The sequence below is a fragment of the Formica exsecta genome, unplaced genomic scaffold (genome assembly GCF_003651465.1).
Source record: "Formica exsecta isolate Colony F162 unplaced genomic scaffold, ASM365146v1 scaffold337, whole genome shotgun sequence".
Classification (NCBI taxonomy): Eukaryota; Metazoa; Arthropoda; class Insecta; order Hymenoptera; family Formicidae; genus Formica; species Formica exsecta.
The window spans coordinates 341,697-367,518 of record NW_021850624.1 but is presented as its reverse complement, the minus strand read 5'-3'; the positions used below and the strand labels follow the sequence as shown (position 1 = coordinate 367,518).

At 39.2% G+C, this 25,822-nt stretch overlaps 1 protein-coding gene across 5 annotated transcripts in view; it reads right to left on the bottom strand.

Moving 5' to 3' along the window:
• Positions 1-379: 379 nt before the first annotated feature.
• LOC115238434 (SAM and SH3 domain-containing protein 1-like) overlaps positions 380-25,822 on the bottom strand; it is a 309,609-nt gene continuing 284,166 nt past the window's right edge. For 3 of the 5 annotated variants that reach the window (XM_029812274.1, XM_029812277.1, XM_029812278.1), the window contains 10 exons: positions 16,481-16,642; positions 16,079-16,135; positions 11,977-12,043; positions 10,687-10,852; positions 10,299-10,527; positions 7,361-7,459; positions 5,334-5,672; positions 4,830-5,042; positions 3,084-3,234; positions 380-2,605 (listed from right to left, as the gene is read on the bottom strand). In XM_029812274.1, coding sequence (XP_029668134.1) covers positions 1,860-2,605; positions 3,084-3,234; positions 4,830-5,042; positions 5,334-5,672; positions 7,361-7,459; positions 10,299-10,527; positions 10,687-10,852; positions 11,977-12,043; positions 16,079-16,135; positions 16,481-16,642 — 2,229 coding nt within the window. In that variant the 3' untranslated portion in view covers positions 380-1,859. The remainder of the gene's footprint in view (positions 2,606-3,083; positions 3,235-4,829; positions 5,043-5,333; positions 5,673-7,360; positions 7,460-10,298; positions 10,528-10,686; positions 10,853-11,976; positions 12,044-16,078; positions 16,136-16,480; positions 16,643-25,822) is intronic. The other 2 variants (XM_029812276.1, XM_029812275.1) reach the window with 2 other exon arrangements.

The window sequence follows — 25,822 nt, the reverse complement described above, 5'->3', positions numbered from 1 at the left end:
TATATAGTATATCGCGTATGTATAGAGCCTAGTCTTAAATTTTGGCAAACGGGCAAGGTCAATACAAAACATCATTAAGTCTACGCATATATATATACATATATATGTATATATGTATATGTATATATACGTACATACAAAATCTCTGTAACTTTCAACGTTTTCCTCTCCCGTGGCATGGTCAATATACACATGTACAGATTACCATCGTGTCGAAGAACTGATGAGTCGCATCGACGATGGGGGATTGTCGATCGTAATAGTAAGCGATGCGGCATAATAATCGGCGCCGTTTCATGGAAATTTCGTGTCGCCGCCTATTTCGTACAAAATTATGCGAAAGGTGAAAAATAAACGAGATATTCCCTCGCGAGAGTCGACGTTCGAGTGTAAGCTTTATTAAAGTCGCGTAAATAAGCTAATTATAAGTAAGAGTGAAAAACGCTCGTAAGGCATCCTGTGATCCGATAATCCGTCTACATCACCGGATAAGAAAGATGGATCCTCGCGAGTTTATTATATTTAAGCGAGAAAATTGTCTCAAGATCATTCATAACTATTTCTCGTACGGTTTACACACGTCTTTTATATAGCGATGAGATCGATTTAACGTATAAAAGACGTTAAAATATATGAGATAAGAGATCGCTATCTGAAGAGAGACAAAAACTCGATAACGCTGGCAGTTTTTGACAGACTATATGTCGGACAAACTATATAGTGTCTGCAATGATCGCGAGGTCGTCGCTGAGATGAAATCGACAGATAATACCAAACGCGAAATCAAAACTAATGGACACGCATATTCGTTATTTACAATCTTTTTATTTCTTCATTTTTTTCTCGTCATTTATATTTATTGTACGCATTGGATCGCGACGACGATTCACGTCGTCGCTGGCCGTCGTTTCTTTCTTCTCTACCTACTCGATTAATCGATCGTATATTGCTACCGTATCACATAGTATTCTTCGCTTATTATTATTACTATTATTAATTACACAATTACGTAGGCGATGTAACTTGGCTTGGTTTCGATAAACCAAGAGCAATCGGCAAGGTGTTATGATCAGAATGATGACTGGCAGTGACATCATCATTGTCAGCCTCGCCCTTCTCATCAAACGCACCTCTTTCGAATCAAACGTAAGAAACTTTGCTCGCGCATCCTTCCGGCAGCTCTTATTATAAATTTAAAAATTCTGAGTTTCAGAATTTTGCGTGATTTTTGCCTCAGTTCTTTTCATCACTCTCCCTCGCCATTCCCAAATATTCAAGATACGGAATAACAAAATATTCTCCCGACGTTAATATCAGCGGGTGTCAAGAGATATTAAAATTTATGATCACGCGCGTTCGTGACAAAAATTATCAAACAAAGTAAGATCTTATTATTTATATTTTTTCAATAAAAATAACAGAAAATATAAGATATTGCTTTGCGTATTTAAATCGAGATGCGTTTGTATGCACCGCATACTTTACAACGAGCAAATATAGCATTTGTCAATTATTATTATTATCAATCTCGTTAGAATTGCTTTAACTCTGCAAGTTATTCGGAGTGGAAGAAACATCTTGTTCTCATTAAGATCGGATTCGGAAGTTGTATTTTTCTTACCGAATACAAAATACATATCCGTAATATTCGTTGATCCCGACATTGCTCAATTTTTTCGCGGACGAATCGTAGCCCAGAGACGATCGCGATCACGTAAATCTCATTTGAATCTGAATTAAGGCTGCTCAATCGGTTCCCCATTAAGATCATTAAGCAATTCTCCCATTTTTATTTTTCTTACCTTCGGGCTCAAGATCGCGCCGCGACTCATCGACGTACCGATTCGATGCTGCTTCTCTCATTGGTAGCTCCCATCGTTGTTCTGAGTTTTGCTGCCACCCTGGGAAGTCGGCGAGGCTCTGGTGAAGCTACCAAAGGTCTTGGTCGGCGAGTCCGAAAGGGCGCTGGCTGATGCGAGGACCTTGTCCCTAGGCGGAGGCGCCGAGCTGATGCTGGACGAGCTGACGCCGGAGTCGCTCGATTTCTCGCTGAGACAACCGCGCTGACCGAGACCGGTGACGTTGCTGGCGCTCTCGAGGCCGAGATCGCCGGCACCGCCGACCATGTACTTGACCATACCGCCCAATTTCGGGCCACTTTCGCAAGTGTCCTCGATGACCACCGTCTCGCCGAAGGTACCTCTTTTCGCGATATATCGCACGCTGCCGCCCCGCAGCAACGGCGATTTCTCGAATTGGTTCTCTTTCCTTTCTACCGGGCCGGAGATCGGTATATTGGGATGGAAGTCGTCCTTCGGATCGACCAAACCACCCTCCGTGGCGGCCGCACCGCTGGCGTTCTTCGTAGCTGCCGTCGACGCGCTATCCAAATTGTTCTCTCTCGACAGCTTCGACGTCGTGGTTGATTCCGGGCTGATGGTCCGCCGACTGGTCGTATTCTTGTGCGCATCGTAGCAGCCGGAATCCCGCGGGAACTGGCGTCGGTTGAAGGGAGAACAGTGGCCGGACGTCTGGCCAGAGGTTAAGACCAGACGGCTGACCTCGTCACCCTCCGAACTCGAAGCCAGGTCACCTTCGCTACCCGCTGTAAAAACAGATGAAAAAAAAAACGCGTGCGTGAGATTTCGCGACTAATTCAATTTATACTCGTAACTCTACTAATAAATGTGTTAATAATTTTGATAAAATAAACACATGTCCAGGATGTTATTTCTTTTTTAAAAATCTTTATTTTTTTATGAAAAACAGAAACAGAATGTCTAAATAAAATTTTTAAATTTCTCATTCTCATATCTCTTTTCTCAGCACTCTTTTAGAGCAAGTAATTGAGTTATAACTTAATGTTATTAGAGATTCTTTTTAGATTAAATTTTTTTTTGTATTAAATAATATAAAAAAAATTTCGTTCTGCTTCTCTAAGAAATTGTAACAAATTTTTAAGATATACCAGTCGTATTAATTGTAACACGATATATGCAGCAAGACGAATAGCGACGATGATGAAAAGGTCTTTAGGGAACCGTGAATAATACATATGTAGCCGGTTTGTTCGGTATACTCACACTGAAGATCGTGTAGAAGCTGCACGGCTGTGAGTATCTTGGCACGATCCTCGGGTTGATGTATACGCAAATAGTCCAGATCCGCCGCCTCCAACTCCCTGAAGAGCTCGAGATCCTCGTATCCGTTCAATATAAAAACTGGAATATGTTCCTGCGCGAGCGTAACATTCATCTTTGAGATACTAGTTTCACCGTAACAGAGCTTTGAACAATTCACTCGTAAAAAAAGGCTTTTAAAATTTCTATGGATCTTTATTTAAGGCAATTTTTCTCATACTTCGATCAAAAAACGTTAAATTGAGCGTTATATTTTGTAATATTTTGTATAATATTAAACGCGATATAAAAAATAATTTTAAAAAACAACTAAAAATATTTTTTTATATTATGTATAGTGTTTTTTTTCGATTTGTTTGATATTCATAATTTATGCACTAGAAAAATTTTTGCAAAATATATGTCGCGATATAATAAAACCGATATGATCAAACGTTGAAAAGCTTCCAATCGAGGAAAATCTCAGTAAGCTCGATTTAGCACAGAAGGATATTATAATCATGACAGCGTTTGCTTCAAAGAATTTAAAGTATCGCGACTTCTAAGATATTCAATGATTGAACATTTTAGAGGGGCCGTATAGTCACACGAAATTTAACGACGATCTTGGGCAGTCAGCCGGGAAGTGGATACTTTGGAACTCCGTCCGCTGATATAATTCGCACAGAGAGTTACTCGAGCTTCAATTAAGTGTATACCGAGACGTTGAAAAGGTGCACACGGATGAATCTACGGCGCTCATTAAACGATCGATCATAGTGGCTTAATTAAGTGGCACGGCTCCCCGAATCGGAACCGACGTTTCCGGTACAGCGATTCCTCGCCCTATCATTTCGTTCTATCCCTTCCTGCCGTTTCCGTTCCTTCGATAGGGAGACTCTGCGAGACGCGCCTCTTGAACCTTCGACAGTGATTCAGGATCAAACCTAATTTGTTGTCGAATCCCGAGATTATATATGTAATATCCGACAACTGCCGAATGTGCTTCTAGCCGTAATTTCTTTAATAAATTTTAAGTCGACTTTTCTTTTTTGAGGATTGTATATACAATTTCTAATAAAAAACATTTTTTTTTAAATATGCAATACGGAATATCGATACAATTAAGCCTTAAATAAAGTTTCTGTCAAGATAAAAAACAAAGCGCAAAATATATTAAAATTAATTAGAAAATAAATTTTTTTGTTATATATTTATACACTCTTGGGATTTAATCCCATAAATATCTTTTTTAATATCTGCGGTTGAAAAGATAAGGTTTCAGAATATTTCGTATAAATCGAGTGTGAAAGTCAGAAGGAAGTTGAAAGACCAAGAAGTGATAAAGGAAAGAACAGAACGTGTATCGGGTGAGAATAAAAATGAGCAAGGCGGAGACAAACGGCGAGAAACGAAGAGGAAGACAGAGAAAGAGAGACGAATAGGAAGAAGAAAAATCGAACAAAAAGGACTCGTCATGGTCTGTGGAATCTGCGAGTTGTATAAGGTATAAGCTAGAAAGCTGTTGCGATGGAGGGTGCGAGAAGGGATGAAGGGAAACGGAAGAGAGAGCGCGATAGGGACACCGAATAAAGAAACGTATAAAAGCAGGTTCTCTACTTTGCATTCGACGCCATGCAAATGCGAATCAGTTTGTTCGAGCTGCGGCGAGATATTGCTCTCTCCCTCTCTCTCTCTCTCTCTCTCTACCTGAAGATTCATTCTCTGCAAGAGCTCTTGAACGGAACCCGGCTTCTGCCTATATCTCTGACCCCACTTGCCCCGCTCCGGTTCCCCTCGCCTAGGTACCCTGTCGTTCAGTATCTCGACGTTTATGAACTTGAAGTGGCCTATCCTGTTGTGCACGACGCCCTTCCACAGCCCGCTCTTGTTCATTTGTACCACATCGATTATGTCCCCCTTCTGAAACAATGTAGCCACGCAAACATTCGCAAGAGAAACCCTTTCATCGTCACGATACGTTTAATCAAACGACGTGGAATATATATCAAAAAAATTCCTTTAAATTTTAAATCTATAAAACGTTTAAAAACGAAGACATCAAATTGAGAACAGTGTTAACGTTGTCAATTATACAAATCGTCTGAATAATTTACACGCGATAAATTTATCCGCGCGCGCTACGTCATTGACGCTTTGGCACGGAGTTTCTCGTGAAATTCCGGCCATAAATCAATTATCGCGGGGACGGACCTTGAACTTGAGCGCGTCCTTGTCGTACGGACTGGGGGTGTAATCTACGAGCGCCCTCGCTCTACAGAGGACAGGTCCGATAGACGTCGGGCTGACGGCGTCCCTGTCCTCGCAGGATATCGAGCTGTGATTGCTTCCCGCTCGGACCAGTGCCTGCGTGCTCGAGCCGCTTCCACTCGGCAGGCTCTCGACGCTGCTCGCGCTGCACGGGAAGGCTTCCGAGGACGCGCGATCCTGGCGTAGCCTCGAGATCTTTCGTTGCACGTCGTGCCTCAAATTCCTCGCCCGGCCCGCGATTCCCGCCCTGGCGTCGCCCTCCAGCAGAGCGCTGGCCTCCGACTGGAAATTTTAATTGAGTTTTCGAGAACATCGAGGTGTCCGGAATACTGCACCGTGCCCGGAATACAGTGCTCTCCGTCGAATGCACCGACGAATGAGAAAAGAACGACGAATGCGCTCTCGAGGCGCGTTAATTAAATCGAGGAGCTATGTGAAATAAGGATCTCCATTGGCCGAGCCATTTTCAATAATGCATTTATGACGCCCTGGAATGTGGCACGATGAAGAATCGCGCAAGCCGATCGCTTCATGTGAAAAGTGTTGTCCGTCGAAAAGCGCGAATTCTATTTTTCGATCAGTAACTTAAAGAATTGAATTATACTAATATTTTATAAATAACAGTAAATTATTATATTTCATATCAAACTAAAAAAATATAATTATTAATCATTAATTTGAATCTCTCGCACTCTTCTTAAAAAAGAAAAAAAAAAAACGTATTCTTTCACGTAACTCCTCGAGAAATAAGAACAAAAACTTGTGACACGGAATTATACAGAATTATTCTATACTCGAGTGGTCTCATTTTTTGTTAGATTCAACGCATGCATCGATTGCAAACGATCGTGAAAGACTTTGACAGTAGCAAATTATTTTCGTCTCCGAATTTATACGCTACCGTCGACTTGTCGGTGGAATAGATCAACATCTTGTGATTGTATAATTTATGAGCAGGTTTAAAGGTGCTGTGCTTGCGTGTATTTTATGGTGTTGAGATGCTATTTAAAAAGCATGCTGCATCAACGAAAAAAGAGAGGTAAATAGTGCGGGCGTTAAATTTTCAAAGGAAATTAATGTGTACTCGAAATAAGAATGAGAACGGACTTGGATAATTTCGTTTTCGTGAGTTGTCATGCAATTCGGTCTATTAGATTGATCCTCTAATAACATTCATATTTCTCACCTGTTTATATAATGGTAATGAAACAACGTTATATCGACGTTATGCATTTCAATGGGAGATTGCATATTACACGTCGTTGTCACAGTGTGTTTATTCATGATAGGCATACTCATTAAGGCGTATGACCAAAGCCTGTACTTGTGTGACAGACAATTAACGACATAACTGCAGGTTTAATGCAAACGCGGATTAGTTTCCGAATGAGATCAGTATATGTGAATTCATGTATTATTAAGCACTATGAGTATTCGCGGTTCAACTGAGCATTGTGGCAGGATTTAAAGCGAAATTTTGGATAAATATCAGTACAACACAAATATTTTCATACATGATCGATTTTTCATATTATTTTTTCCCTCTAATCTCTTGTAGCTTTCACATGGCAACAATTTCGCCTAACTTAATAATGGCAGAAAATTATAAATTAAAATATTTTTACAATATAATTTTTAATCACAATTATTTCTTTTCGAAATGCACGCATGCATCAAATATTTAGTGCATATTTTTTATTCGGAAATATACTCACCTTTACACGACATAGAAACACAAAACAGAGGACAAGCAATAATTTCACGATTCTACTAATCGCCTAAATGATAGTCGTGCACAAGTATATTTTTCTTAGTTATCGTACTGTTTGAACGTCGGCTGTTCGTGTAATAATGATTAACGATGTCATGCGTTGGAGCATACGCGCAGAAATAATGAAGAGGGAAATAGTGCGGACGGTGAGATAGAATCTACTGGTTTTCTCAAAGGAATATCCTCATATGTTACATACTGTGTGTACAGCGGCCGAGTGTTGACTCTCGAGTTCCTCTTGATCTTCATAGTCGCTGCTCTGGCTGGGCGATAGTCCCTCCTCGCCGCTACTCCGGCTCTAAAACGTTGAGACTCGCGGGAAACAGTTCTAACAGCGCATGAGAGGGAAAAGCGGACACTATGATGGATCTAATAGCGCGCGGATGCTGTTAGATAGGGGGCGACGATTACGAGCATCGCTAGGTGATATCGAATACGAGACTGTCACCAGCGTGGTAGAGCAGGTGTGTGGGAGACATAGAGATATGAACCCAATGTCAAAAATCATTATATAATGTACGTGCAAACACGATGGCCACCTCAAAAGTATTTTTAAAACATATTAAGTATATAAAACTGGATCTCACTACACATTATATATACCATTAATCTAAAATATACAACATTTTTTATTTGATTCCAAAAGTTTTACTCAGCGATATTAATTATTTCAAAACGTATACGTATCATAATTCATGAATAAAAAATAATTCATAACTTTAATTAGTAAAAGAATTTATAAAATTACGATTAAAACTTTTTTCCGTTTATTTATTAATATAAAATTATTTTTAAAATATTTAAAAATTGCATATAAATCCGTCAACCGTTTTTAAATATATTTCTTTCGAGGTAACTGTCACGTAGCAAACTAAATAATAGCAGCAAATATGTATGAGTCTTGGGGATTAAGTATATAAAATGTTGCACACCATGTTAACCATGTTACATTCGATATATTAATAGAGGGGAGTTGCGTGTTATACATAAGAAGAAGTAAATAACGTATGCAGGCTACGCCGGTCTAGATGGGTTAGTGATATACTTAATATTGGCGTGTCAGTGTGTGAGTATTATTTATACACATAGAGGCTGTCAGTGCTGTGTAGGCGTCAGAGCAGGAAATGAGACACCTCATTCTAGGGTGCTCTGATCAGATTATGAGGTTTTCCAGTTTTTGCTTGAACGTCAAGCACGATTATCATAATGTTACACGTTCGACTATCACGTACGCGTGTGTGATTAAACTACAGTAAATATATAAATCTATATAGACATACGTGCGCGAACGAGATATTTCACCGATTTTTTAAATATTAATCTTTTCCATCTCAAAAATGTGATAAACTTTGAATTCTCTAATATTTTCTATTTAAAATATTATTAGAAAATTATGAAAAGTTTGCTAGAAATTCCATAACTATATTTTTTTTATTACGCATTTAGAAAAATTAAATACTTTTATTTAAAATTTTCAATAATTATCAATTTTCTTGATAATTGATCTATTTAAATTTTACTTTAAATTTCTTATATTTTTTAATAAAAGAAATGCGATATTTCATCTTTATTGATATCTCAAATATATTAATGGAAGAAAAAGAATGGAAAAAAATTATGGGAAGCATACGATTTCTCGATAATTTAAACAGAACACGTTGGCAAACGACGCGACGTTCTATCGCAAAAATAGTGCTCGTTATCAAGTTTGCGAAGTCTACAAAGAATAACGTTTACTCGGCAGATGAAAGAGAGACCGACCAACGAAAATTCGACATTAATTTCAGCGTAACCGCCGCATCGGTCGTCGCACGGCCATTGATTCCACGCAAACAATCCGTAAATCACGGATCTAATTGTCGGTCTGACAAATGGATCGAATGGCTCTCGGTGCCTCGATTGAGCGCCAACATACCGGAGACCGACTACCTCTCTTTCTCTCTAAAACATAGCAGATGCGGCTGTCGAATCATTCGCGTACGGCGATCACTGTATCGCGGTTTTCCCCCCGTATCTCCCGCTTCCTGGTTTAAAGACGCCCGATGTCTGTACGGTGGTGCAACGGACCGAACACGTACGTCATGTGCGTGGAAAAGTGCACAGGTGGGTTAGTAGTATGGAAACTGGCGGTGTGTTTGTGCAGGGTAGAGGAAACGGGATCCATACGTTATCCAAGTATACGAGTTCGGCAGATACGAACATATCTGGGGATCGGGCGACGTTGCGCGTTGCTTTGCGGTGACGTTGCGTCGACGGTGTTGGTTACGGTCGTGCTAGTAGCGACGGGGTGACGCTGATTGGATCGGGGTGAGACCGAGTGGTGATGGTCGTGATGATGACGATGGTTGTGATGGTGCTCATGGTGATGCTCCGGCCGATCGGGATGGCAACCGCCCACCGGAGGCTGGTCGCTCCTACTCGTGTCCACCGACACAGTCGACAGTCTCGAGCTCACACTCTGCAGCCCCATAATTAAATAAATCACGCCGTGACACACGCCCGCGAGAGAACGTAAGCGACCACCCCTCCCTCCTTTTCCCTAAATAAACACCCATGGGACAAGAAATTTGCGCTTTTCGCGAGGGAGATTGGTACTTGGACGGGAACCAAGCAACAACGGCCTTTCTACGTGGGACTTATCGGAACGCAGTGACTAATGTAATTCCGCTATGTGGAGCTACGATCTAACAAGATTTATCTAGACTGGTAATTGGTCCTTCGATATTACGCCTCGGCGCAATAACAATTACCCGCGACTTATAACGAGATTCGTGACTTAGAGTACGATAATTTAGTCATCTCGAGCGGCGGAATCACATGGAGCGAGGTAGCGTGTGCTACTTTTTCAATTTGCCAAATTTGATTAGCCACGCTACTCTCTTAATTAAATAAGAGAAATTACATAACAGAAAAATTGTGAATTACAATAGATCATTTTTTTAATATTTGTATTTACAACAGGCTGATTATTCGCCAGATATGTTCCGCCGTTTATTATAATATCGAAGTGCACACAAGACGATGTAATTTGACTATAGCGACAAAGAGACGACGATATAATGTTTACGGCGCAAAGTTTACAGACTGTGGCACACATGGTGGTTGCCCGGATCATCGTACGACGACGGTGGACTTACCTGCACGTCGCTACTCGCGTAATCTCCGCTCTCACGCGAAGCCCTTGAATGGGTTAAGGGTATAATCGTCGGCGGATTATTGTGACCCTGAGGAACGATGAGACCTCGCATCGTCGACGTCGCACCTTTTCTCGAACGATCGCGCGGCAAACTGATATCGCCAGCTGTTCGAAGAGAGATCACGCCCTCCCCTCGATTCTCCGGCCTCAAGTTCAGTGTAAAGCATACCCTGACGTTCGATCGTACCATTTAATTATAATGCGAGAAAATAATGATTCTTAATTTACAGCTATGTTTGGATCTGATACGTTATCAAGTATTTGTTGATAAAATCGAGAAAATTTATTTACGTTTATTTAAAGTGCTTTAAATCAAATGGAAACGTTACCTTCCATTTTGGATAGTCGCGGTAGGTACCGGACCACCGCTAGCTCCCATAAGAAAGTCTTCGGGATCGGATTCGTAAGGTGGTTCGTCGTACCAATGTTGACCACCTGGTCCTAAAACGCCCGCACCTCCGCATCGCGCGTCTTCATCGTACATATACGTATCATCTGCGAATCAACGCGTTTCGTTCCGTCTTTTTAGATATGTAAATTTAAATATGGAAATTGATAATTTTAAATAAATAATTGTTTTTTCTATATTCGTTTAATTAAAAATTTTTTAAATCTATAACAAATAAACGATATTTTACATTATAAACATGTACTGAAATTTATGAAAATGTACTATTGTACAATCGAATATCAAAATCGATTATCATGAAAATAATGCATTAAATTATATTTAATAATGACGAAGTTAAGAGAATTTAGATTCATTTTTGGTATAGAAATCTGGGAATTACAAGCGTGAATACGATTGTGCGAGGAAAGAGAGGGTTTGGGAATTGAAGATGGCGGGCGCTAACAATAACAAGATTAGTTTGCGTATACGAGGGGCTTCACGACGCAGCCGTGCCGTAGCAGCCTTTGTGAATAGGAAATAAAACCAGCGCAATGGTGATAAATCGACAATAAAGCATAGAGCATGTTCCACTCATGCTGGAATGTGTAAAATAACATTAATCGTTCACTATGATTATTACAACACTTTAATTTTAAATTTTAATTATTCTCATAAATTTATATAATTTTCCAAGCAATTTTCTAAGTATCTTTTTTTGACTGATTAATATTTTAGAAGTATATTATTAATTTTAAAAACATGTATATTTTTTCCTGAAATATTTTTGTTTTAGTTTTTTTTTTTTTTTTTTTACAACTTTGACGTTAATTGGATAAGCTTTATAGCGAAAGTTTTTTTTTCTCTTTTCTGTTGCCTTTTTGGTGTCATTCCGGTGCGCTTCCACTTTATCGTGAAAAGCTGCTGAGGCTACGGGGAGCGAGATTTCCTGAAAAAGACTAGAAGAGGAGCCATCAGGAAACGAATGCTCAAAATGAGTCTCGCGAGAGTGAACGACTACATACGAGGTGTCAGGCATTTGGGAGTCGATTCTCATACCGGTTGGCACGTGCGCGTTTTGTTCAACGTGCACGCATACCAGCACGTCTCTGTTCTACACTGAACATGTATGCGCACCCACACGTACGTAGACGGGTTGCGAGAGGGCGGGTTATAGGTCGTGGAGAGACAAGGCGACAACTAGCTGGAGGTTAGTCCTTGATGTACTTACCCCCAGGGAGCTGACCCCGTCCGTCTCGTCCTAGCTGCATTAAACCCTGCCGGATATCCCTTAGTATCTGAAACAGCAACAATGATGATGTCGTGGGTAAATGTTTATCCGGCATTGTGATTAAAACCTGCTATTAGCCGCATTCGCTCTGATGTTTGCATGCCGCAGAATTGCTTTCATCGATTTCAGCGCAATTCTCTCCTGATTATCGAAGATAAACGTTTCAAGAATTGAGATAACGCAAGATTTTAAAACATTTTATTTGTTATCATATTGTTAAATTACCGATTCAAAAATTATGCAAACTAATTTAATATCACGCAAACTTTTTGTTAATTTGATTCTTTATCTAATAAAAAAAATAAAGAATAAATAAAGAAAAGTATCATCCCGTTCATTTAATATTTTATCTAATAAAAAAAGGGAAACTAAAAGAAAGTACGTTTTTGAGTTGGAAAATATGATTCGAATAATTTCTTGGAATATTGTGAAACATTATATTAAATAAAAATATACAAAGATAATATCTAATATAATCACTGCATATAAGGAAAACTTGTTATCTGTGCATCGTTCTCATGCAAATACTTATGGATTAACTTTTATATGTCTTCTTGTTAATTAAGTCTTATGAACTTTAAGTGCAATGATTAAGCTTTTAAAGTTCCTCTCTCCTTCGCTTAAAGCTTCACATTGTGCATATAACTATTAAATTTATATATATTGTTTAATTTTTTATTATTTAAATTTATACTATTTAATTCAAACGTATTATTTAAATATGCTAGACTTTCGTTATAAATTTTACACGTTTGCCTATCATTTCTACGCAAATTGCGTTTCTACATAAGTAGTTAATTGAAGTAATTGCGCGCCTAAGGACTAAATTTCATGCCGAGAAGAGATGCCTCGCCACCGGTAGCGTAATCGCGTGTAATTTAAATGGTATTACCGGGAACTTACATGCGCGGGTTCTTTTACGGTGGATAATCGCCGTTATCCGGCCACTGGACCACCATCGATGTTTTTGAGATCTCGCAACCGTACGATAAAACAAAGAAGAGATGAAAGGAAGAATAAGGAAAGAAAAACTGTGTACATATATACGCGGTTTTTCTGCCGTGGAAGACCGCAAGTTCCGATAATCGGTTGAAACAAAACGAAAAACGATTATCGGTCAGGACGTTGCAAAAATAACGTCCTGATGAGGGATAGCCCGGTCAAAGGTTGTTTCCTGAGCGAGAAAAAAGATTGAAACAGCAGTTGGGACGGAAGAAGAAGAGGAAGAGGAAAAGGAGGTTGTCGAGGTGGTCGCCTACGGCTGTGTAGGTCCCTACCAAATCGAAATAAAAGCTAAAGCGAGGGAGAAGAGAGAGAGAGGAAAAGAGAGGAGAATAGGAAGAGGAGGCAGCAGAAAACCGGGAAGAAAAAGACAGAAGAGAAGCTTCTCTCTTGGGAGCAATAAACCCGCGCAGGCGAAGGTGACACTAAAACTTTTACACGGATACCGACCCTTATTTCCATATTGCCTCGTAGCCTCAAAGGAACATGGCCGCTTTATTTCTTCCTATGTCTTTCTTCGGTGCCTCCGCCGTCCTTTTCTCATTCTCGACCCCCCCCCCCCCCCCAAGAACCGTGCCACTACGTGCAAATTCGCGGCCCGTAATGCCGCCAGTTTTCGAATATTTCAACGGCCCATTCTCTACCCCTTTAAAACTCCGCGAAATTTCGCGGAGCTTACGTCCGCGTAATTAAAACTCTCGACTCGTGCTCGGTTGCTCTCAACCTAACTGGAGTTCGTCCCGCCACCCATTACTTCGCTTTTACGCGCGCGCTCCTTCCCTAATGGGCAGTTTTTGGCAAACGGCGAACGAGCTCGAATAGAAGGGGAGAGAGAAATTCTTGAGGATACGCGACATATGCAACGAGCTAAGCTGCAACCGTGGCTTAAATCTCGATGTTGTTACGTGCGAAGCGTGTGTAATACAGCGCACGTGAAGCAGCGCGTTACATAGGTGTTCGCTTATGCATGAACGGCACGGTGTACTTGATTGCATCGAAACGGTTCCGTCTTACGTCTTAACGGCCACTTTTACCTCATTACCGTATATCTGTAGAATTTTCGGCCGTATCTGCCGTGTTATATTCTACGTAACAATTTTCGGCTTAATTTTACAGGTTTATTTTACATTTGAGAAAATTTGATTAAACGATAATCTCTTTCGGCAACTTTTTGATTTACGATATAAAATGTTTTAATATACAAAATTAGAAATGCCATTAAAGTTGGCTTAAAGTGCAAGTGTGAAAATTCAATATTTATTTTTAATTCGTAAAACTTAATTTTGCAAAAATTTTAAATATCTAACAACGGTATATTTTTGCATTTGCATTATGCAGTAACCGTAATCAAAAATCTTTTATGTTTGCATAATCCTCGAAATATTTGATTCCTTTATCAGAAAATTGCGAAATTACGATGGCGAAACTTTGTCAACAAATAATAGCATCTCGGAGATGAGAACAATCGAGAGAGAAGGAAAGATAACTTTTATACGACACGTTCGGCTAACTTTTTAACGGAGTTAATTTTTTAATAAAGTCGCGCGCGCGACATTATCCCGAGTGTACTCCTTTCAAGTAGTTGATTTAGTATATCGCGATCTTTTTCACGTATATATTCCTTTTTTTTATACCAGATAAATTAATGACGATATAAACTTTTTATCGTAAATTACCATCAAAAATCGACAAAAACGAGGTATTGTTTAATAAAGTATATTGAAGAATTTCAGATCAAACTGTGGATTAAAATATAATTAGAAAAGTTGTTTATTAATATTTCTATAGAATCCTCAGCAACAAATTAACTGATTTTATCACAAAATTATTCTGTTCTGATAATTCTTGCAATTTTTGTATTTCCCCTCGTTTTCTTATTAAAACTCAAGTCAAGTATCCATCAGATTTTATCGTTCAGTGTGCAATGTTTTAATTAAGTATCCTTCTCGATTACACGATCTCATCATTTTCATTTTAATTAAATAATCAAATATTACCCAGCGATAAACGGTTAAATATATCTACGCGATGTCCTTATGTTATAGTTCGCGATCACGAACACGAGACAGGAAGAAACGAGACGGAAAACCGGGATAACGAAAAACAGGCATACACGATGCGAAACCACAGCGGAAAATAAGAAAAACACGAAAAACTCTAATGCGTATATCGCGAGATCGTGCATAAGAAATTCACGGTGCAACGTCGCGGTATGCATTGACGATTATGATGATATCACGCTGATCTGGCTGTTTTGCATAATAAGAGGTATCGAGTTGGCGAAAGACAGTCCGAGGAAGAAGAGAGAGGGAGGGGGGGAAAGAGACAGGGCAAAAAGACCAGCTGAGAACGAGCTCTCGCGCGCGTACGTAAAACGGAGGGGGACAGCGATATGAACACACATACATATGTAGAGGGAAATCGGTGGAGGAGGAGGGGTGGCCTTGGTGATAGCGCATATATGCAAATTTCTGCGAGAATTCCGATGCGGGAGGCAGGATTGTATCGGATAAGGCTACCGGCTCCCAGGGCCAATATCAGTCGAACGACGAGAAGAGGGTTGCCGATGATCCGGGCAATGCACGAGGGAATCGCAGGAAGAAAATAAACGAGCCGCGGGGTGGTTTAATCGCGATACGGCGCGCGCCAGTCTTATCACGATCGGCACGCACGATAACGAAAATTGTCGCTCGCTCATGCTCGTGCACGATGTTGCGCGCGCGCGCGCGAAACGCGAGACGTGAACTCTTGTACAAGAAAGACAGAGACGCGGAGAGATATATCCTCACGAAAGGAGCATTATACAATTTAAAGGAAACGCGCGGGGAAGAAAGGATAAATCTACTTCATCCATTTGCGGGAGGGGATCGAGCGAATTTAATCGCGGACGCATGCGATGGCGGCAAGCCATCGGCGATCCTCGGCATCAACCTTTTCCCGCAAGGTTCTTTACAAGTAAGTTCGTTAGTAAAGACTCTGAGTTTTCCCGAAAATCTCGTTATAGAATCGAAAGATAGATGTGGATTTAAGGTGCACTCACCTCCTCGTGCTCTTTGTGGAATCGCTCTTTCTTTCGTAGCGCCTCTTGAACTTTCAGCTGAAAAATGCAAGGGAATGGAAGCGTTCTTAAGTTTCGTTTAAAAAGGTTTTATCGACGACTTTCTCGCGAGTGACTTCGAACATTCCGACTAAGTTCAAAGATCATGATGCATTGTGTAAGAGCAAGCGTCTTTCACTCGCAAGATTTCTGTTACTAACACGAATTATTATCTATTCGTTTTATCTGTCTTCGTTATATAATTATTTTAAAATCTATCCAATATTTATAAAAATAACACAAATAATATATATATGATTAAAACTAGAAACAAAATTATTTTCAGACACATATAAGTGATTCTAAACATTATTTTATAAAATATGAATATAAAATGAAATTTACCCTATGTATAGTTTCTTCGAAACTATTTGGTTGTCCGCCATTCATCTGTAGATATCTCAGTCGATCGTAATCTCTAGGATCCACCATCGAACGAAGAATCGTGTGTCCCATGTCGGATCCGAGACCCAAACCGCTTTGAAGAACACTGTCAGGTGTATCTACCTGTGAAAACAAAATAGAGCATATATGTAATTACTATGGCAATTTATTAGAAATGAATTGAATCTACACATATTGCCGAAGAGCACACATTCCATTAGCTATATCAAAGAGCACATATTCCATTAGCTGTGTTAAACTTGTCCCATCATCTACCATATAAAGGATAAAAGATAGGAGTAAGAGTGCAATACTCGTTATATATTTGATTTTAACAGATCTAAAAACAAACAAAATATATAAAAACTAGTGGTATAAATAAAAACATTTTAATATAAAACATTAAACATCAGAGAAAAATTTTATGTTTTTATTTTTATGAAAAAAAGATAAAGTCGCCTTTGTCAGTATCTCGATCTTTTTCTCTGAAATTTTTATCTCATTTTATATTTTGTAGCTTCCTTTACAATGTAATATTACGCGAATTACTTTGAGAGAATTCAATTTAAGCGAATATAAAATAATGAGATCCACGGTAGCGATAGTCGGGACATCGATTACAAACGACGCAATAATTTATTACGATCATCGTACAAATCCGCTTTCGTAAGAACACATTTTTGCATGAAGGTGTGTTCCCTTTCATAGAGCGTTTCCTATTCTATAGAATGTCGAGCTCCTTAAAAGCGGCTGCCATTTATTCTCGCGACGTTTCTGCCGCTAATGGGCTCGTGCATAAGATATTCAGGACGCGGAAAGAGTCGCCATAGAGATCGTCAATTTCTCGTTCTTCGGGTCCTACCGGGGAGAGAAGGAGAAAGTGGGGAATACACTATACGTCCCCCTCGTGTATTTCGGAAAAACGTAGCGCGAGATTCTAATCGTGCGGGTAAGACGGGCTGCATTGCGAGCACTGCGTTAGTCGAATGATTAAGATAGAAGCCCGAGAGTTTCGTTGCCGCGGTAACTTCAGACAAAGCCTCCGAAGTATTTACAAAGGACCGTCTCTTCTACGAGATTAGCCTGAGTAAGGAAATTCATCTCCCTTTCCTTACTATTTTAAGCGCGTTGCCGTCGTCGTCGTCGTTGTCGTCGTACAACGAGCTCGAGAAATGGTTCAGGATGAAAATTATTGCGTTGACACTCTGTGAATGCGGCCTATAGAGATTATTTCACATTGTCTTCAAGGCATTGTTACTAAAGTGCTCTAGAGATAACCGAAAAGGTTTGCTTGTAACATCGAGTTTATCGGTGAAAATGTCGATATATACATTCCGATAAGTTAATATGTTCCAAGCACTGAGATTACAAAATATCGCCACACAAAATGCCATTGTAAGGAATGTTAAACAATAACGAGTTCGAGTGTTAACAGAAATTACGCGTTAATTAAATGAAATTTTAATTTTGTAATTTTTTTTAAAGAATTTTTTATTTCCTTTCATGTCTTTGAATTATATATAATTAAAATTATTTTCTAATAGGGATATCAAATTCTTTTGCTTATTTTATATTACGTTTTTAAATTTTTTATATCTTTTAAAAAATATGTATAAAGCTGTTTCCATAAAATTCATCAACTTGACAAAAGAAATAAATCCTGCAAGAAATATTAATGTGCTAATAAATAAATGTAGGCAAATGCGTATAAAATGACATAAATTAATAAGTTCTTAACGATTTTTATCAAAATTTGATAAAATCAATTTTATCGAAAATAGTTAATGGAGCCGCGGTTAAAGTATCGTGAATAATAAAAGAATAATAAATGAATCTGCGAGAATATTATATAAGCTTAACTGTACGCTTACAACAAGATTGAATCAATGCGGTACTTTTACAAGATTCTCCGAATTAAGAAGCATCGCATTATGAAGAAATATCGATCCATCGTGCGGTAATCTCGATGTCTAAGGAAGAAAAAGCCGTGTATCTGTAGACAACGCCGGGACGATTAGCTTGCGGTACGCGATTTAATTAAACCACGTGGTATTTATGTTAAACGGATTAGAACCGTTTGTTTGAGCTCGCAGACTGAGCTTCCTCCACGGTCGTGGCTGTAGCATCCACTAAGCCTGAATAATACCTAGAGACAAGGCTGAGAATTTACGTTGCTCCCTGTTTACCGGAGCGATGTTGACTTTTTCCCCTTGAACGGACGACGAGAAGCGGAATAACCAAAGAAATCCCCAAACGTCCGGGGATGCATTTTAAACGCATCCCTTATCCGCGAACCTCTCGCGGTAGTCTATGTAATCTTCTCTGATACGACGACTTTACTACGGATTGTTGCCTCTTATATGATATAAAAGCATAATACATATTATATCGCGCGCTATCTCTTTATTACGGTTATCTAAAGACTATATCATGATCCGATGTCATTGCATTATCTTTACTTTCTCGTTTTTCCTTTCTCTCTATTAAATCTATTTTTAATCATTCTTTTTATTATATTTAATTTTATTCAAATATTATTTTGTCAGTTAACAGTAATATAATATTTGTTTATGTATAATCTAGAATTTAAATATCTTAAAGATAATTAAAAATTTGTGTGTAATATTTAACATCAAAAAAATTTATGCAATGTTTCGATTAAAAAAAAAACCTTACTATTCGATAAATTCCTACGCTAATCACGCGCGTAACAAATATTTTGCGCAATGACGAGGAAATCCCATTGCACTTGCATCCCTGCTCCGTCGCGAGTTAAGACGACGGAGCGCGCGGTGACATATATACAGATACAAATAGCAGTCGCTCCGCGAAACAATTTCACCCATTTATCTACCGCGGAATCGACATCTCGGTAATGCATCTCGTCTGAAAATAAATGTTGCAATCGCGAATACGCGCGCGCATCTTGGTACGCAACGATTTCCATCGGTTAGAGTCTGAACCGACGAGAATCTCTCGACTCCGTCTCTTCCGGGATGACGCAGCCTCCTCGATCGGGAGGCGAAAGATTAAGCAATCGATCTCCTTCGTCCGTTATGTAAATCATAATAAATCCGTCGTATAGTTTGCGCATATAGTCCAGGATAAATAGCGCGACGTGCGTATCGAAGATTCGCTGACTTGTGAGCGAACGAGCGTGTCCGAGAGGATGGCCCGTTCACGCGCATCAGATGAAGAGAAAACCTTGAGAGAAGTGGTGGGTCCAGCAGACGAGCAGGGGTGGCGAAGGGCCCGAGAGAACAGGGCTATATATATATATTCTTTTTTTAAGGTTAAGCGGTTAACTGGCCACCTGGGGCAAGCTCTCCTTACAAGATCGGTTTATAGCCGCTCTCAGTCAGTCGCGTCGGCCGTACCGCCTACCGGTTAATTTATCCTGGCATTGTATTGCTTCGGCACGATCCGAGAGAAAAAGAGAGAGAGAGAGAGAAGAAGGGGGAGAAGAAAAAGGAGAGCCGAACACATCGGACCGAGATAGATACGCCGCCATGTAGGGTCGTGACAAACGCAATTAAGCATCTCATGACTTCCTGCACTGAGAAACCTGTAATCTGGTCATCTTCGCAGCCGACTACGTGAAGACTCCTGCCGGAACGCCCCGAAGCACGGGATCATCGTAACGGGCCGCCGGCTGTTGCACGGAATGCACCTTCGTAGACCTTCGTTCTTGCGCAGCGACAGTAATCGCCTCCTCCGCCGGGATATGATAGACTTTAATCGGATCCTCTCTCCCTTCCCCTCCCCCCCCCCTCGTGCGCGACTCTTATTAGGGCGAATTGATTTACGAACACGGTCGATTCGGAAGCTAACAGCATCGGCGACGTTAAAACGCCGTGCGATTTGTTTTCCGGTAATAATGTTCGGCGTGAGAAACGTGATATTCGCTCGAGATGCTAGGCAAATGATATCCGGAAATTCGCAACAAATTTACTTACGTTGATAAGGAACGCGGGACGATTGAGAATTCACGTTCTCTCAGAAATAAATATAAAGAAGAGAATTGTTTCGAGAAAAAAAATTGAATTTTTGGGAAAGCTTTGTATCGCGAATAATATATGTACTGTGGAGATCTGTATTAATAAGTTATATCGCGTCGAATACAATTGTACATTTTGCAATTTCATGGATGTGTTAATTTGCTCATCTATCTGCTTCCGGGGTTCCCTTGGATCGCCCGAGGACATGGAATATGTGAATAAGATTACTACTAAATTGAACTACAAAGCTCTGCGCGCGTACATCGTTACATCATTCTCAGAGTTATGGATAATGAATATGCATGTACGTTCTCTCAATACAATAACCGAAATAATTACATAAAGTATATATATATATATATTAATATACAGTATTATCCAGCTTTTAATGCTAATTTAATAAATTAATCTATATATGATATATATAATTATTCTCTTTCATACGTATTAATATTAATCCAATTCTGATAAGCTCCTTTATATATTATACAATCTATTCGTCGTACGAGACAGGATTGAGCATTATTATTATGAGAATTCCAACGAGTATAACAGCTGCTGCAATTACTGCCAGATTGGTCTATTAATATTTGCAATTTTGTTTAGTTACATACGTATATGTAATTAAATAAAAATTATTATTTATTGTATTTAAAAATTATTAACAATATTTATTAGATCGTTATATATCATTTTTCCTTTAAGACTATTTATTAAACAATATAGTAAGTTCTATTATTAATTAATTTAATAGTGTATTAATTTATATTAATTTAATTATATATATATTATTATATATATTTTATTTATTCACGGTGCAATATTTAGACATTAAAAACGTCAGCGTTTGAGAATTCTAACGCTTCGGGCAAAAGATTTTTATCTCACGCGCCAAGATACCCACGATAGTTTTCTCTGCCTATAGTTTCGATTCTAATGGCAACTGCTTCCTCGATAAACAGACATACACCGCAAAAGAGATCTGCTACTGTTTGAAATTCCGCTGAAGCAGCTCCAACTCCGTACTTGGGCAATACGATGCAATGCAGTCGGCCCAGTCTCGATTCCGGTCACGGGCGTAATCACGGCACTTAGGTAAGAGCGAGTGGCAATGCAACGCGAGACGAAGTCGAGGTTGGTAACGGTCTACACAACTTCTAGCGTGGTATCAACGCATACATATATATATATATATACGAAGCGAAGAGGCGAGGAACCGTTGAACGGATACGTTGCGGTCGCCGTCGGTGGTTGCTGTTTATTTTCTCTGCCTATAGTTTCGATTCTAATGGCAACTGCTTCCTCGATAAACAGACATACACCGCAAAAGAGATCTGCTACTGTTTGAAATTCCGCTGAAGCAGCTCCAACTCCGTACTTGGGCAATACGATGCAATGCAGTCGGCCCAGTCTCGATTCCGGTCACGGGCGTAATCACGGCACTTAGGTAAGAGCGAGTGGCAATGCAACGCGAGACGAAGTCGAGGTTGGTAACGGTCTACACAACTTCTAGCGTGGTATCAACGCATACATATATATATATATACGAAGCGAAGAGGCGAGGAACCGTTGAACGGATACGTTGCGGTCGCCGTCGGTGGTTGCTGTTTATCGACGAGACGAAGTGACTTCGGGACACGTCGAAACCGCGGCCCGCACCACCGCTACACGGTTGGCTATTATCGGAGTGATTGAAACGTAAAACGTGGTATCGCCGGCTTTTCTCGCAAGCGACCGCGAATGAATCGGCGAATGTATCCCACGTGCTGAATTGACACACCGATCGTACGTATGGACCGAGGGTAACATTGTCATATCGATGTGATGAGTCGCGAACGATTTTCGAATAAATATTGGATCATTGCAGAGAACACATCTCTGATCTCGTAGTTGATATTTTGACAATCGAGCGACGATGGTACATTCCGGTCACGGAAATAATAGCGCCAGTTAAACGGAATTGCATCGGCCATCCGCTTCCGTCCATTAGAAAAATTGACATTAGCGGAGATGTCGTTGGCGTATAAATGTAACTGAGAAAAATTAAGAGCGGGACGTGTTTATCTTTTCCATGTTTCGTTACGCAGAAATAGTCTCACGTAGTTTCAAAAAATGTATTTTAATACATTTCAGGCATATTAAGTCATAATCAAAAAATATTATATGAAAGAAAATCATTCAAAATATATTTATTTCTTTTAAAATATATCCTTTTTCAAATCAAACCTCATGCTATGTGTTATTTAAATCGATCTATGGTTGATTAACAAATCTTTCCTTTAAATATATTTCGCTTATTCGTTTCAGATAAGATATTTCAGAAAAAGATCGATTTCCCCAACAAATATTAGATTGCGAACAATATCGCACATAACACGTGCTAGAAGATAAATGGGGCTTGCGGGAATCGCGCGGCAGTGAATCTTGAACAAGATTTGCGAACGAAATAGCGGCACGAAATTATCTGTGGCGCATCGCAAAATCTACGATGCACAGTATCTATAAATCTGTAACTATTCGATAACTATTCAATCTCGGAGCATTACTGCCACGCCAAATATATCATACTGTGAATCTAAATATGCGCTTATAATAATATGCTGATAAAGTATCGCTCTTCAATGTGCAAACGGGAGCAACATGCGATCCTATATTCTATGGTATGGAATTACTTCGTACGGTAGTTTCGGTCACAAGCGTAATCATAATACTTTGGAGAAAACTATGTTAGAACGATGGAAAGCTGCGGTTATCTCGAAAAGTAGCGTCGGCTGTAATAATATCATTTTGCACATAGGAAAGGCGGTAAGAGGAGCTTGCGAGTAGCTATATGGCTCTAGAGTGCCACGGAAGTTGGCTATTTATGAGCTAGTCAGTGCAGAAACTCGTTGTTGTGCAGTGTGAAACTCGGCAAACTCATAATTATAAATGATTACGATGATAGAGATGCAAAGATTTTTGACAATTCTTAAACGATACGGATCAAAATATAAACAAAGATTTTTTTCCTACAAGAGTATATAAATGTCAAAAAATTAAAACATGATATATTACAGAGACACTAGATATTCTTACTAATTTACAGTTACATCTATTTTCTAACAAAACTTAACGCGATGACATAGTCTTATAATTATCATTTAAAAGAACGCTATCTTTTACGAGCACTTTATACACAATATTAGTTTCGTGTGATAAACTTTCCTAAAGCAAGCGTTGTAACGCATGAGATATATCTGTATCTTAAAACTGAAAAGATTAATATCATACACACTCGATTACACGCCATTTATTCCATTTATTTTAAAATGGGACTTTCTAGTTTCAAGATATATATATAATTTTTATTTATTTAAAACTGTCATTTATATTAAAGATATTTTTAGCCAAAATTTATTAGAGAAATTTAAATTCATTTCCCTTAAGGATCACGAGTTTGGTATAATTGAATTGACGTAACTCTAATAAGAAATGATAGCGGGTTGATTAACTAACGCAAGTGAAATTTCCGACATGTTCGTGCAAACTTTCTCAACGGTGCCTCACGAAAAGCGAAATGAGGGAGCAATGTTCTCGTACGTACAACAAGCATCTTATGGCAGGTATAGCGAGTCTGGTATGCATCGTATTGCACGTAATGAAGGTATACCTATGGCAGGTGCGGTAGATAGGTAGATACAGGGAGACGATTCGTCGAAGCCCTCGCGTGCTTCGCTTCGCCTATGCCTGTTTAAGCGCAGAAACGGGTCCTGCGGGATCTGCTTGATTATTCGCTCATTTGAATCTTAATGTTGATATTTGCGAGAGAATGCGCGCCCATTAACCCTGACAAAGTATTCTTCGCAGCTCGGTGGGAATATGGCGAAAAGCGCACCGGCACAACCTCGGTTTAATAACGATGTCAAGTATTATAATCGTGAGCGTGGGCTGTTGTATAAATAATAACGATGAAGTCCGAGGGTTCTCGGTAGTTTGAATGTTAAAATAAATTTTTAGGATAAATAGTTGCTCGTACCATACAGTGTAAAACATATTGTAATAAGACGTGTCTATAAGGAATATGTCTTAACACTGCAGATATTTAATAGATATATGAAAAAATATATATTTCGAAAGATGCATAAATCAATAAAAATATCTCAATCACAAAAATATTTAAAATATTTAAAAATTAGAATACATATTTTTTATTTCTTTGTTTTTTTCTCTCTTAACAAAATCAAGTAGCAAAGGTACTTATTGAATTATAAGAATCAAATAAAAAATATGAAACTCAAATCTTCTCTTTGTTCAATTTCATGGGAAACTCTCTAAAATTTTTCTTTTCCTTGCAAAGTTTAAGTTTTCCACCAGTTATTGTATTAAGGTTTTTAATTTAAACACTGCCGAATTAAACAATAATAGAACCGGAAATAAGGTGTAAAATAAGAAACAAAAAGTCCGTAATGTGGATTTTCCGAAAGCGGAGAGCTCGCATTTAAAACATTGTTGGCTGACTATCATTAATTGTAAATAAGATAGCGCTCGTAGAACGACATAGCCTAGCGCATCAAACCGACTGCCTCGTCTAAAATTTAGCTAACGAGATAGGACGTTACGCCGTTAGCATCTAACGACAAGGTAAAACGAGTCCTGGTTATATCTCAAGCGTTATGGGGTGCGTCGAAACGACGACACCTGCGGTGGAAGCTTGGAACAAGTACAGATGGGAACAAAAGTAAAAGCGGAAATGTAAACGCACATTTTCATAAAAAAACAAGCTGGAAATTACGCATATGCTAACTGTCATTGCCATCGGAATTAATGGTTGCCAGTTTCCCTTTAATTCCATGTATCAAACTACAAACTTACGAGCGCATAATTTGTTAAAGATTATTATAAATAACAATAAAAAATAGAAATATTCTTAATAAATACTATTAGTAATATAATTTATATCGATTTCCAGAGATGGGGGTTTTTGCCTCATATCTTTGGCGATACATTCATGTTCTTCTATCCTTTGAAGGATAGCAGCTAAGGAAAGGACGCGAGGAAAAAAGGAGGAAACGCATCATTCGATGCGAATAAAACGGCGAGGGCGTGAAAAGAGCCATGGGGCCGTCGTCAAAATGTTTTACGCGACGCGGAAGGTGTACGTCATAGATATGTGCCACACATGCTGATCATATTTCATGCAAATTTTTCACCCTCGTGCTCTATTCGGCAGGTAGCTTCGGGAAGCAGTCCGAGCACCCACCACCCTCTGCCATCCAGCTCGCGAGGACTTTTGTGCGAGTGCAGAAGCTCGAGGAGACTCGACCGG